This window comes from Gobio gobio, assembly GCF_949357685.1.
Source record: "Gobio gobio genome assembly, chromosome: 1".
NCBI classification, from domain to species: domain Eukaryota; kingdom Metazoa; phylum Chordata; class Actinopteri; order Cypriniformes; family Gobionidae; genus Gobio; species Gobio gobio.
In genome coordinates, this window is record NC_137097.1 from 11,213,338 (window position 1) to 11,227,129 (window position 13,792).

Genomic DNA, 13,792 nt, shown 5'->3' on the forward strand with positions numbered 1-13,792 from the left:
ATTTGTCCATTAGTACTGTTGGTGAATTGAGGAACATTAACACATCAGCAACTACCTCAACATTTAAGGCTATTGAGCACATAAACTTTTATGCTTTTATCAAGGTGTTGTTTAAGAAACAGGTAACGTGAATGTTGTCTGATGTTACAGGGCCAGAAGAGCTCATGTGTGTTTATCTGGTGGAGACTGGAGAGAGGCTGATGAAGGAAGCCTGTCATCAAAGGCTTTGAGTGTACTACAGAAATGAATAAAACATACATTTAAATCTTAAGTTGTATTTTATTTTAATTTCAAACAGAGTTATTTCAGCACTTTTCTGATTCTTGATGTCTGTGCGTTTGCTGCAGAGCTTCTGTGGATAAGCCTTGCTCAAGGACACACTGGTGGTGACGGCTGCGGAGATCCAAGCAGAAACCTTCTGCTTATCAGTTCAGTGTTTAGCCCACTACACCACAAAAGTCATAAAGCTACAATACAAATAGCATGTAATTGTAAAAAATATTAAATCAAATATGGCAAGAAATGGGATGCTGACAACATGAATTGTGAAATGTTTTAAGTAGTCATGCTGATTGAGAGCAGGCAGACGGATGTTTGGAGCAGACACATCAGCAGTCAGAGATTGTCCCGCACATGTTCTCCCACTCTTGCTTCAAGGTTGTGGGGTTCAGAAGGGACAGGAGGGACGGCTAGGACAGGCGAAGGTGTTCACGGTGGTCAACTGCTTCATCAAGCTGTGTTGAGATGGCAGCAGATGTGGGGTTCACCGTCTGTAAATGTGTGATGGTTTGTTAGAACAATACGTTTGAATAAAGCTTTGTTTCATGGTGACTTATTCATTTGTGATGTTTACTTTTATTAATTCTTTTACTCATTAATTCATGTTTCCTATTGTTGTCAGTAAATAAAATATTTTATTAACTCATGCATTTATTCATTGCTTGACTGAAAATTGGTATTCACATCGGCTGCATTTGTTCTAGTATTTTCATGCATCGCTATGTCATATGACAACAAGTTGCATTTTGCTTGTTTTACTAAAACAATATAATTTTCAGTAAAAAAAAAAGTAATATAATTAAGTATTGGTCAGCATTTGTTATTATTATTATTATTGTAAGTGTTTTAGTGGGCTAGCAATGCAATTCATTCTGAGGTAATCTTAATTTTGAATAGTGATAACTTACATTTTAAGAGTATAAAATCAACAGTGTTCTCCCAAGGTGAGATCTTCGAGCAGCTGAAAGACGTCCTCGTTGCAGACTCTGAGGGAAACCGCACAGGTCGGGCTTGGGAGTTATTGATGCTTTGAGCTCTCACTGCACCTGTCACTCATAGGCCTATCTTTTATTTTATAATTACATGGTTGTATCTTTAACAATCCTAATAATAAAACATATATCATGGGTTTGCATACATTATATACAAAGAAAAAACAATAACAAGGTTAGATATCTTTGAATAAGGGATTGAGGGATAAAACAGGAGTTAAATTTAAAAAGGAAAATATAAAGGAGATTTAGGCCAATTTTGCTTGTGGATGAAATGTTTTGCATATAAAATAAAGAAATTAACAACATATTTAAGAGATCACGATTGTGGGTTTTGGTAAGGATAAAACTGGGTCAGATTAGTAGGGTTAATATCACAAAATAAATGGGCAGCTGTTTCTTCAACAAGCCCACACAATTAGCAAGTTTAATCAATATTAAGATATTTATAGATCGATGAATTAAACCTGTCACTCGTCTTTCAAGTTGCGCTTGAGATAACGTCGTAGGTCACATGATAACGTCAACATGGCGCATAAAGTGCGGATCGCATTCATACTTAACGAGATCAGGCAATATAGTACCTACTCTTTTAGAGCTCGTTAAGTAAGTACTTATTGAAAATGAGTACCTACTCAATGAGTATGCGGTTTCGAACGCAGCCACTGTCTGTATATGCCTTACGTAAACTTTACAGTCGAGAAAGACGACGCATATCCGAGCTTTAGGTATTAAAGGGGCAGTAGCATTAGGTCTTAAAGGGGCAGTAGCCTTTACTGCTGTCTGTTTAATGTCAAAAGACAAGGACATCATTCACTGCTCTTGATTGAATAGCTTTTGTAAGTTTAAAAATTATTACTCTTTAATGTATACAGTCAAATATGCAGTGTTATTTTACATTTGATCAATTTCTGTACCTGAAAACTAATGTTAGACGTACCTGAAAAACCTGAAAAGCGTTGTTTATTTTATTAGTAGGCCTATCTTTGCTCAATAGTATTTATTTGTGCTGCTGCTTGTATTTAAATAATTTGTTCTTATTATTTTCTTTATTTTTATTTGACAGTAGTGCTTTTTTTCACTGAACATAGCAAATACTGAACCGTACCGAAACCGTGAGCCTAAAACCGTGATACAAACCGAACTGTGAGCAAACTGTACCGTTACACCCCTAGCGTAACGTATGCGAGGGGGGGCCACAAAATGGAGAACATTTTCAAAGGGTGCCATGACTGAAAAAAGGTTGGGAAACACTGGTTTAGACTACAGAAAGCAAGCAGTGCAGCCGTTATAGTGCGATCGACAGAGATTTGAGAATGAAACCAACCTGTTTGTTCCTCAGTTTCTTCATGTTTCACTCTCAAAGTTTCTTCAATCTTCACGTCTTCTCTCTCCTCTTTCTCTGTTTGTTCCTCAGTTTCTTCATGTTTCACTCTCAATGTTTCTTCAATCTTCACGTCTTCACTCTCCTCTTTCTCTGTTTGTTCCTCAGTTTCTTCATGTTTCACTCTCAATGTTTCTTCAATCTTCACGTCTTCTCTCTCCTCTTTCTCTGTTTGTTCCTCAGTTTCTTCATGTTTCACTCTCAATGTTTCTTCAATCTTCATTTCTTCACTCTCCTCTTTCTCTGTGTGTTCTTCAGTTTCTTCATGTTTCAAACTGAATACATTTTCAATCTTCAGGTCTTCACTCTCCTCTTTAATAAACACCATCTTTATAAAGGATCTCAATCGCTTCTCCAGGAGTTTTTCTGTGTGTTTGTCTTGTTTAAGATGAGAATAATTAACAGAAAGAAAAATAAATCCACATTAAATCTTTGAGTGTCTCAATCAGCATCAGCACAGTCTCAGTAACACTCAATATATATATATATATATATATATATAATTCATATAATTATAATCAATATGTGTGTGTGTGTGTGTGTGTATATTCTCTGGCGAGTAGAGATGAGAGATTGAGTAATTGCTTTGGAAAATGATTCAGTGATTTCTATCTCTATTTCTACAATCATTAAATAAAATAAAATTGGTATATATTTATTGATTGTAGAAATTTTATATATAAAAAAAACATACATATATAAAAATTATTTTATTTAATGATTGTAGAAATAGAGATAGAAATAGAGCGCTTTGAATCACTGAATCATTTTCCAAAGCAATTACTCAATCTCTCATCTCTACTCGCCAGAGACTGAACTCATGTGAGAACTCAAGAGAGAAATGAGAAGCTCCTTCTGTTACTCATGAGTTTATTCTGTTACTTTACTCACACAACGTTAATAAGTGTTAGATAATGCAATGCAATTTTACATTTAATAATAAGTAATTCAATCTGTGTCGCCTGTAAAACTTTGAAGATTGTTTCTATTGTTTAAACACTTTAAACGCTTAAAACACAAACCTTTCTCCAGCCGAGTCACAACAGATGCAGGAGCGCGGCGCGGACTTATGACGTCACACCACCACACCAAAATAAAAGTCTCGTTTACACACTCCAGTCTACATTCACAGAAGTGCACACATACAAATAATACAAGAGATGACAGAAATTCAGAGTTGAATGTATTGCTGAAATACATGTTGTTCAATGATGTGCTGAAAATATGAAACTAGTAAAGACTGAGAGACTGTGTCTAAAAGTTAAAACTGTTTTGTTTAGGGGAATCAATTATTTATCTATTTTTCTTATTTATATAAATGATCTATATCTAGATATATAGATTTACATCTAGATATATTCTTAATGATAAATATATTATTAAATAATAAATATGTAATATAAAATCCCAATAATTTTTGAGTGACAGGGAAGAGAAGACATTGTTGAATAAAGTCATTATTTTTGTTAATTTTTTTGCGCATGAGAAGTATTCTCGTCGCTTCATAACATGAAGGTTGAACCACTGGAGTCACATGGACTATTTAAAAAAAAGTTTTTACAACCTTTCTGGTAAATCAAAGTGTTAAATTGCTGTCTATGGAGAGGTCAGTGAGCTCTCGGATTTCATCAAAAATATCATAATGTGTGTTCTGAAGCTGAACGAAGGTCTGACGCTTTGCTCAAATTAGTAAATTTATAGTCTTTATAATCAGTGTAAAGAAACCCAGATCTTCAATAAGTCTCGATAGGTTTATTAACTTTAATATCAGCGAACAACAATATAATGTTACCTACTGTAGTTAAATTCATTTAATTTAAATAAACCACGTCTTTTGTACCATATTTTATATTTATAAATAGCATCAGCTCCAATATATAGTGTCATACATTAAGTTTTCAAAACAGAAGAGTCGAGATTAGAGACTGTGGAATATTTATGTTAATGGTAAGTTGTAAATGACTACTGGGTTCTGTTTGCCCTAACACAACATTATATTTGGACATAATCTGGCTGGTCCTGAGGGATATGGCCAGTTTTCAGGTGTTATCAAATCTCCAGTTTGAAGTATTCATAATTCTTATTAAAAAAAATCTGGGCCCTCGCATTTATCTTGTGGTTTTCTAGAAGGTTCCCCATTAAAAAGACACTTAATAGACTAAGATTACACACAACATTAATAACATTTTATGTTTACATAGCATGAAGTTTAAATTTGAAGTGGCATAAATTGTATCTTCTGTATTTATAGAAAACTCCAGTGCAGAATATCAGGAGAAGAAGATCGAAAATCGAGGGGCCAATCTGGAACAACTCAAGTCCATCAGACAGAACTGCTCCTAGAAGACTATCCAGGCCACCAAAAGTAAAGATGCTGCAACAAGTCCTTCACCAGGATTACTGGCTGACCTGCGATACCATTGACCTGGCCAGCTTCCTCACAGCAAAGGACAACATGGACATTGATGGGTTTCAGTCAGTTCTGTCCTTTAGTGCTATTGCTAATGGAGGGATTGTGGGAACGCCACAAAAAACTCCAGTTTGTGCAGATATTGCACATTCGGCAAAACAACTGGATCACAGTTAGCAATTTATTTTGTGATGAATCAGCTCTCTGTGTATGACAGTAAAAGCGCCCTCTGGACCCGAGAACCCTACAGACACTGTCCTCGCCGGTAAGGCCACAGTCAGCCAATCAAATCTAAGCAATTGTGGCGTGTTTTCAATAGCATTTACATATGCTCTATGCAAGGGCCATCCACCAAAGCTATGCATATTTAATGAAGGCAGGCTAAGGGCACAACTGTATGCTTCATTAAAATAAAAACAGCATCACACTTTGCATGAGTGAAGCTGAGGCAAACATGACCAAAACTGCAGAACCAGTTTACTGTGTTTGCAGAACAGCCCATAACAAGAGCTCATGGTCCAGTGCTCTGAATGCCAAGAGTGTTATCATCCTACATGTGCAGATACATCCAGAACTGTAATCGGAAATGATCAGGTCTGGCAATGTTTCAAATGCCACTGATGACATAGTGGACTGGACACTACATGAGAAACACCACAGTGGGGAACACCAAATGAGTGCAATAAGAAGAAGCTTTATTTTTTATTTTAGTATTTTAAATTATTTAACGTTTTAATTTAAACGTACCACTGCTGTATTTTAACCTTGCATTTTATTTATTTTATATTCATTTTTTATTTGTAATTTATATAAGTAAAGGAGTGAAATCCAGATCCCTATTTATTTAGGGTCTTACAAAAATAAAACAAGACATTTTTGTATAACCGTGCAACACTATGCAAATTATTAGATTTTTTTTCATGAATAAATGCAGTGTAAGAATGGACTTTTTGGGGGTGATTTTGCTTTTATTTTTCTCAAAACTAAACAGTAAAATGACTTGGAAATAAACAGTAATTCATCTTCTGTATTCAAATTACGGAATCTCACAGTTCAAAATGCTTACACTAAGCCTGAAGACATTGCACACCAGTTACGCTCGTCTGATGTAGCGAAAGCATTTTGAACTGTGAGAGGTTTTTTTTCTTCACTTTTTCTGTAAGTTGGAAGTTATAAATTGTACTTTATGGACCAGTTATGATGGATAGATGCACTTTTATGGACTTCAGAAAAGAGCAACAGTCACTGCCATACTGGATACACCTGAAAGTATCCCTGTTTCTTTTCTTTGCTTAAATATTGGAAAGCTTCTGAATACAGACACTTCCTCCTATTTTACAGCCTTCCCTGTTTGTTTGTCATTTTACCCCGAAAATATCTTGACCATTTACTACTTCTAGTACAGGCCAGATACATTCTTGTTCAAGATTCAATTTTCCCCCAAAACATTGACAAAGCTGATGGCCTTTTAAAAGCATTTGTGGGCCTAATTTATCAAAATAGTTCCATGAAATATGCTTGAATGTAATTAAATAAATATTGTATACAGTGTATTTAATTATTTTGTAAGTATTTGTATTAATTTTCACTTGTGCTGGACAGCAGTCCTGCAGGATTTTTCACTTGTGTTGCAGTTGTGCTGGATGCTCCTGCATGTTTCTGTTGTACTGAAGGCTTCATTCTAAAACCTGTAGGAATTTCCTGGAGGATTTCATCATTCCTACAGGATACCTTCAAAAATCCTGCAGAAAAAATCTCAGGATTCCAGTAGGTTATTTTTGTAAAGGTGATCCACATTATCATCTTCTTCTGCCGCCCCTGCCTGATCCCCATATCCCTCCTCATCTTCTGCATCTTCTTGGACTCCACCTCTCTCATCTTCGTTCATTTTGACAAATGATGTCTGTTATCTGCGGCCATGCCACAATGACCACGGAGCTTTATATGTGCTCTATTTAATAGATTTTTTCAAATACATACATACATACATACATACATACATACATATATATATATATTATATATATATATATATATATATATATATATATATATATATATATATATATATATATATATATATATATATATATATATATATATATATATATATATATATATACAGTGAGGAAAATAAGTATTTGAACACCCTGCTATTTTGCAAGTTCTCCCACTTAGAAATCATGGAGGGGTCTGAAATTGTCATCGTAGGTGCATGTCCACTGTGAGAGACATAATCTTTAAAAAAAAAAAATCCAGAAATCACAATGTATGCTTTTTTTAAACTATTTATATGTATGATACAGCTGCAAATAAGTATTTGAACACCTGAGAAAATCAATGTTAATATTTGGTACAGTAGCCTTTGTTTGCAATTACAGAGGTCAAACGTTTCCTGTAGTTTTCCACCAGGTTTGCACACACTGCAGGAGGGATTTTGGCCCACTCCTCCACACAGATCTTCTCTAGATCCGTCAGGTTTCTGGCCTGTCGCTGAGAAACACAGAGTTTGAGCTCCTCCAAAGATTCTCTATTGGGTTTAGGTCTGGAGACTGGCTAGGCCACGCCAGAACCTTGATATGCTTCTTACAGAGCCACTCCTTGGTTATCCTGGCTGTGTGCTTCGGGTCATTGTCATGTAGGAAGACCCAGCCTCGTCCCATCTTCATTGCTCTAACTGAGGGAAGGAGGTTGTTCCCCAAAATCTCGCAATACATGGCCCCGGTCATCCTCTCCTTAATACAGTGCAGTCGCCCTGTCCCATGTGCAGAAAAACACCCCCAAAGCATGATGCTACCACCCCCATGCTTCACAGTAGGGATGGTGTTCTTGGGATGGTACTCATCATTCTTCTTCCTCCAAACACGTTTAGTGGAATTATGACCAAAAAGTTCTATTTTGGTCTCATCTGACCACATGACTTTCTCCCATGACTCCTCTGGATCATCCAAATGGTCATTGGCAAACTGAAGACGGGCCTGGACATGTGCTGGTTTAAGCAGGGGAACCTTCCGTGCCATGCATGATTTCAAACCATGACGTCTTAGTGTATTACCAACAGTAACCTTGGAAACGGTGGTCCCAGCTCTTTTCAGGTCATTGACCAGCTCCTCCCGTGTAGTTCTGGGCTGATTTCTCACCTTTCTTAGGATCATTGAGACCCCACGAGGTGAGATCTTGCATGGAGCCCCAGTCCGAGGGAGATTGACAGTTATGTTTAGCTTCTTCCATTTTCTAATGATTGCTCCAACATTGGACCTTTTTTCACCAAGCTGCTTAGCAATTTCCCCGTAGCCCTTTCCAGCCTTGTGGGGGTGTACAATTTTGTCTCTAGTGTCTTTGGACAGCTCTTTGGTCTTGGCCATGTTAGTAGTTGGATTCTTACTGATTGTATGGGGTGGACAGGTGTCTTTATGCAGCTAACGACCTCAAACAGGTCCATCTAATTTAGGATAATAAATGGAGTGGAGGTGGACATTTTAAAGGCAGACTAACAGGTCTTTGAGGGTCAGAATTCTAGCTGATAGACAGGTGTTCAAATACTTATTTGCAGCTGTATCATACAAATAAATAGTTTAAAAATCATACATTGTGATTTCTGGATTTTCTTTTTTTAGATTATGTCTCTCACAGTGGACATGCACCTACAATGACAATTTCAGACCCCTCCATGATTTCTAAGTGGGAGAACTTGCAAAAAAGCAGGGTGTTCAAATACTTATTTTCCTCACTGTATGTATATTTATTTTATATATATATATATATATATATATATATATATATATATATATATATATATATATATATTATTTATTTAATTCTTTTTTTATGCACTTTTTAAAAATAGCATAGATAAAATAAAAATAATGAGCAAAACAAGAACAATCATTCAATAATTTAAAAAAAAACTTAAACCTTTGCACATACATAAAAAATATTATAAAAAAATGTATTACAATTTGTGATGCATTGTTCCTGACTTCTAAATTAATCATTCCCTTGATTCACACAAATGTTTTTTCTACGAACAAAAAGTTGCGATTTTCTAGGCCTACGGACAGCGCCTGAAAATAGGCTAACTTCTGTCAACATAACCAACGTGACCACCTGCTTACACAGGGAGCGTGCTGGGGACTATTTTCAGGTGCTGCGTAAAATTATTACGCAGGAATGAGAGTACGGTTCTTAGCCATATTGGCCAAGAAAAACACAACTTTTCCTTCTGTCTTAGTACACGATGTAACTACAGAAGTGTCCAGATTTATATAGGAAAAATATCAATATATTATTGAGAGAGATGCTAATGGTCTAATCAGATTCAATGATCTATGCTAAGCTATACTAAAAGTGCTACTGCCAGATCTGAAGAACATTCTAGGGTTGAGTCTTGTAGATGAGCATCTGATATAAACCACATTTAAAGGTCTTGTGTGAACAGCCTCACCCAAAAAAAGACAAAAAACATTGTATTTTGAGTGGAAAATCATGTTCAGCTGCAATGTGAATATAGCCCTAATTTCACACAGATACATATTTTCTGGTGCCATTTGAAATTGTAGAGCCTCAGATCTGCATGACTTTTCAGGAATATCTGTACGTGATGGCAAAAGACAAGGCAGCCAGAGAAAAAACATAAAATAAACAGAAGAGATCTCTTGGCAAAATAACTGGTCATGTGAATTAAACAACGAGGGAAAAGGTTTAATTTTCAAGTCTACACGTTCTCTCTCCAGTGAATCCTCAAGGTTATCTTTAAAGGGTTAGTTCACCCAAAAATTAAAATTCTGTCATTAATTACTCACCCTCATGTCGTTGGACACCCGTAAGACCTCCGTTCATATTCGGAACACAAATGAAGATATTTTAGTTGAAAGCTGATGGCTGAGAAAGGCTTCACACAGGCCTCCATTGGCATTCAGTACATTGACACTTCCAAGATCCATGAAAGGCACTTAAAACGTCGTTACAAAGTCCATCTCACCACAGTGGCTCTACAATAATCTTACGATGCGACGACAATAGTTTTTGTGCGCAGAAAAAAATCAAAATAACACCTTTATCCAACTTGTTCTCGACTTCCGTGTGTGCCTCCACGACGCATGCGCGAGAATATGACGCAGATCCGGCGTTCGGACATATGACCCAGAAGCGATTTGTTTACGAGCAGAGGAAGACGCGCGTGTCTAAGCTGTTGGATTCTACATTGATCGTGCTTTAGGTCTCGGCGTTGTTCTCAAAATGGGGCTTAAGTGTGTATTTCATGGATTCCCGAACGCCGGCGCTACGTCATATTCTCGCGCATGCGTCGTGGAGGCATACACGGAAGTCGAGAACAAGTTGGATAAAGGTGTTATTTTGATTTTTTTTTGCGCACAAAAACTATTGTCGTCGCATCGTAAGATTATTGTAGAGCCACTGTGGTGAGATAGACTTTGTAACGACGTTTTAAGTGCCTTTCATGGATCTTGGAAGTGTCAATGTACTGAATGCCAATGGAGGCCTGTCTGAAGCCTTTCTCAGCATCAGCTTTCAACTAAAATATCTTCTTCTTACGGGTCTTACGGGTCTCGAACGACATGAGGGTGAGTAATTAATGACAGAATTTTCATTTTTGGGTGAACTAACCCTTTAAATCTGAAACCCTTTTCACACTGACCACATGTGAATGGGCTCTCTCCTGTGCGAATTCTCATGTGGTTATTGGGTAGTTGACAAATGACCAAGAAAAAGTACTTTTTTTGGAAAACATAACTTTTTATGAAAAAATACATATATTTGTGGAGTATGAAAACTGCAGTTCCAGAAAATAGTAGTGGTCACTCATTTTGTCAATGACTTCACATATTTTTTTCACTTTTTCACTCAACAGTACTGTAAATGTGTCCTATGGTGTGACATTTATAAAGTACTAAGATATTATATTAAATAACATAAAACAAATACTTGAGACCGAATTGTTCACATTATTAAAACATTATTTTCTTAAAGTGATATTTATTTTAAATGAAAATACTAATTAGAATCATTTTCACCATGAATAGATGAAGTTGATAAACTTTTCCCTACGAATGTCAATAAAACTTTTTCGCCAACCTTACAAAACTGTTTGAATTTGTACCTATCTAAGAGGAGATATTATTGTAACTCCCCTAATGCCAAACTTGACTCTTTTTTAAAAAGATATTTTAAAATAAGTATATTTTTCTGTTGTTTTATGTTTGTCACACCATAGGACAAAACGTCACACCAAAGGACAAAGATAGTCATTGCATAAAAAGAGTAAGAATATGTAGTGTTTTTTGTAACAATTACAAAGGAGGACATTTGTTTTTATTTTTCAACAATATAAACTGTGCAAAACATAGCACACCAAAAGTAACTTTGATACTTATATATACATCAATAAGGAAACATTGATGCATATACACTCACCTAAAGGATTATTAGGAACACCATACTAATACTGATTTTGACCCCCTTTCGCCTTCAGAACTGCCTTAATTCTACGTGGCATTGATTCAACAAGGTGCTGAAAGCGTTCTTTAGAAATGTTGGCCCATATTGATAGGAGAGCATCTTGCAGTTGATGGAGATTTGTGGGATGCACATCCAGGGCATGAAGCTCCCGTTCCACCACATCCCAAAGATGCTCTATTGGGTTGAGATCTGGTGACTGTGGGGGCCATTTTAGTTCAGTGAACTCATTGTCATGTTCAAGAAACCAATTTGAAATGATTGGAGCTTTGTGACGGTGCATTATCCTGCTGGAGGTAGCCACCAGAGGATGGGGACATGGGGCTCATAAAGGGATGGACATGGTCAGAAACAATGCTCAGGTAGGCCGTGGCATTTAAACGATGTCCAATTGGCACTAAGGGGCCTGAAGTGTGCCAAGATAACATCCCCCACACCATTACACCACCACCACCAGCCTGCACAGTGGTAACAAGGCATGATGGATCCATGTTCTCATTCTGCTTACGCCAAATTCTGACTCTACCATCTGAATGTCTCAACAGAAATCGAGACTCATCAAACCAGGCAACATTTTTCCAGTCTTCAACTGTCCAATTTTGGTGAGCTTTTGCAAATTGTAGCCTATTTTTCCTATTTGTAGTGGAGATGAGTGGGACCCGGTGGGGTTGTAAAAAAAAACTAAAAATAACTTGGGTATTAAAACAACAAATTCATGTAAAACAAGAAAATGTTTAACCATTTACAGTATTCTAAATGATGAAAATGTGAAATAAATTATGTTTTATCTTCTGTGACAGTGAAAAAGCCACGTCACGTCAACTACCCAAATACATTTTCCTGCCAGAAACCCTCCTCTCAGAACAGATTCTGTCAGAATATATTTTATTATGTTGAAATTTCCCCCTAACTTAAAAAAAAAAACCATTACTATAACTTGATTTGAGGTCAAAATCACTTCAGAAAATGCATTTTCCTGTCAGAAACCCTCCTCTCAGAACATATTCTGTCAGAATATATTTTATTATATTGAAATGTCCCCCTTACTTTTAAAAAAACATTAATATAACTTGATTTGAGGTCAAAATCACTTCAGAAAATAAATTTTCCTGTCAGAAACCCTCCTCTCACAACATATTCTGTCAGGATATATTTTATTATATTGATATTTCCCCCTAACTTTTTAAAAAACATTACTATAACTTGATTTGAGGTCAAAATTACTCCAGAAAATGTATTTTCCTGTCAGAAACCCTCCTCTGAGAACAGATTCTGTCAGGACATATTTTATTATATTGAAATGTCCCTTTTTAAAAAAAATCATTCATATAACTTGATTTGAGGTCAAAATCACTTCAGAAAATACATTTTTCCGTCAGAAACCCTCCTCTGAGAACAGATTCTGTCAGAATATATTTTATTATATTGAAATGTCCCCCTTAGTTTTTTAAAAATCATTAATATAACTTGATTTGAGGTCAAAATCACTTCAGAAAATACATTTTTCCACCAGAAACCCTCCTCTCACAACATATTCTATCAGAATATATTTTATTATATTGATATTTCCCCCTTACTTTTTAAAAATCATGAATGTACCTTGATTTGAGGTCAAAATCACTTCAGAAAATAAATTTTCCTGTCAGAAACCCTCCTCTCACAACATATTCTGTCAGAATATATTTTATTATATTGAAATGTCCCCCTTACTTTTAAAAAAACATTAATATAACTTGATTTGAGGTCAAAATCACTTCAGAAAATAAATTTTCCTCAGAACAGATTCTGTCAGGATATATTTTATTATGTTGAAATTTCCCCCTAACTTTAAAAAAATGATGACATATAATGTTTTACACTGTAATAATGAAATAATTATTTGAAGCCCAGCTCTTTTACCTGAAATATTCTAATCGCACGTGCATCGCGGTTGTGACGTCACCGGCGCGCTCCCGCTGCGCGCTCTCGCTTCTTCAGTCCGCGGGAGATCTGAGGGGAGAAAGGCGCGTGTTTGATCGCTCCTGTTCAAACGCGTCTTAAAGGTTAAGAATCGATGATTATTTGATCTGTGTTTTGTTAAAATATGTAAATGAAAGCACGAGTATGTTCTCTTTCATTAGAGCCAAGTTTAAAGGCGTTTAATCTGCAGAAGTGTAGTTTTAACCGAGGGAATGCAGTGTGAAGGTTTTATGTGAGCGCTTCGCCTGTGGAGATGAATTTCTCTCCTGTGCTTCAATGTTTGGCAAATTCATA

General features: G+C 36.1%; 1 protein-coding gene across 1 annotated transcript; it reads right to left on the reverse strand.

Moving 5' to 3' along the window:
• Positions 1–262: 262 nt before the first annotated feature.
• LOC307131146 (uncharacterized protein) lies at positions 263–3,702 on the reverse strand. Its single transcript, XM_079824633.1, has 4 exons — positions 3,678–3,702; positions 2,599–3,033; positions 1,188–1,265; positions 263–770 (listed from the first exon to the last, which is right to left on the reverse strand). Exons 2-4 carry the CDS (start codon positions 2,981–2,983, stop codon positions 730–732), a joined length of 504 nt encoding a protein of 167 aa, XP_079680759.1. The 5' UTR covers positions 2,984–3,033; positions 3,678–3,702; the 3' UTR covers positions 263–729.
• Between the last annotated feature and the right edge of the window lie 10,090 nt (positions 3,703–13,792).

Coding starts and splice junctions, on each gene's coding strand:
- LOC307131146 (XM_079824633.1), bottom strand. CDS start 2,983: ATGGTGTTTATTAAAGAGGAGAGTGAAGACCTGAAGATTGAAAATGTA. Junction 1,266..2,598: donor AGAAACTGAGGAACAAACAG/GTTGGTTTCATT, acceptor GGTTTCCCTCAG/AGTCTGCAACGAGGACGTCT. Junction 771..1,187: donor TGATTTTATACTCTTAAAAT/GTAAGTTATCAC, acceptor ACACATTTACAG/ACGGTGAACCCCACATCTGC.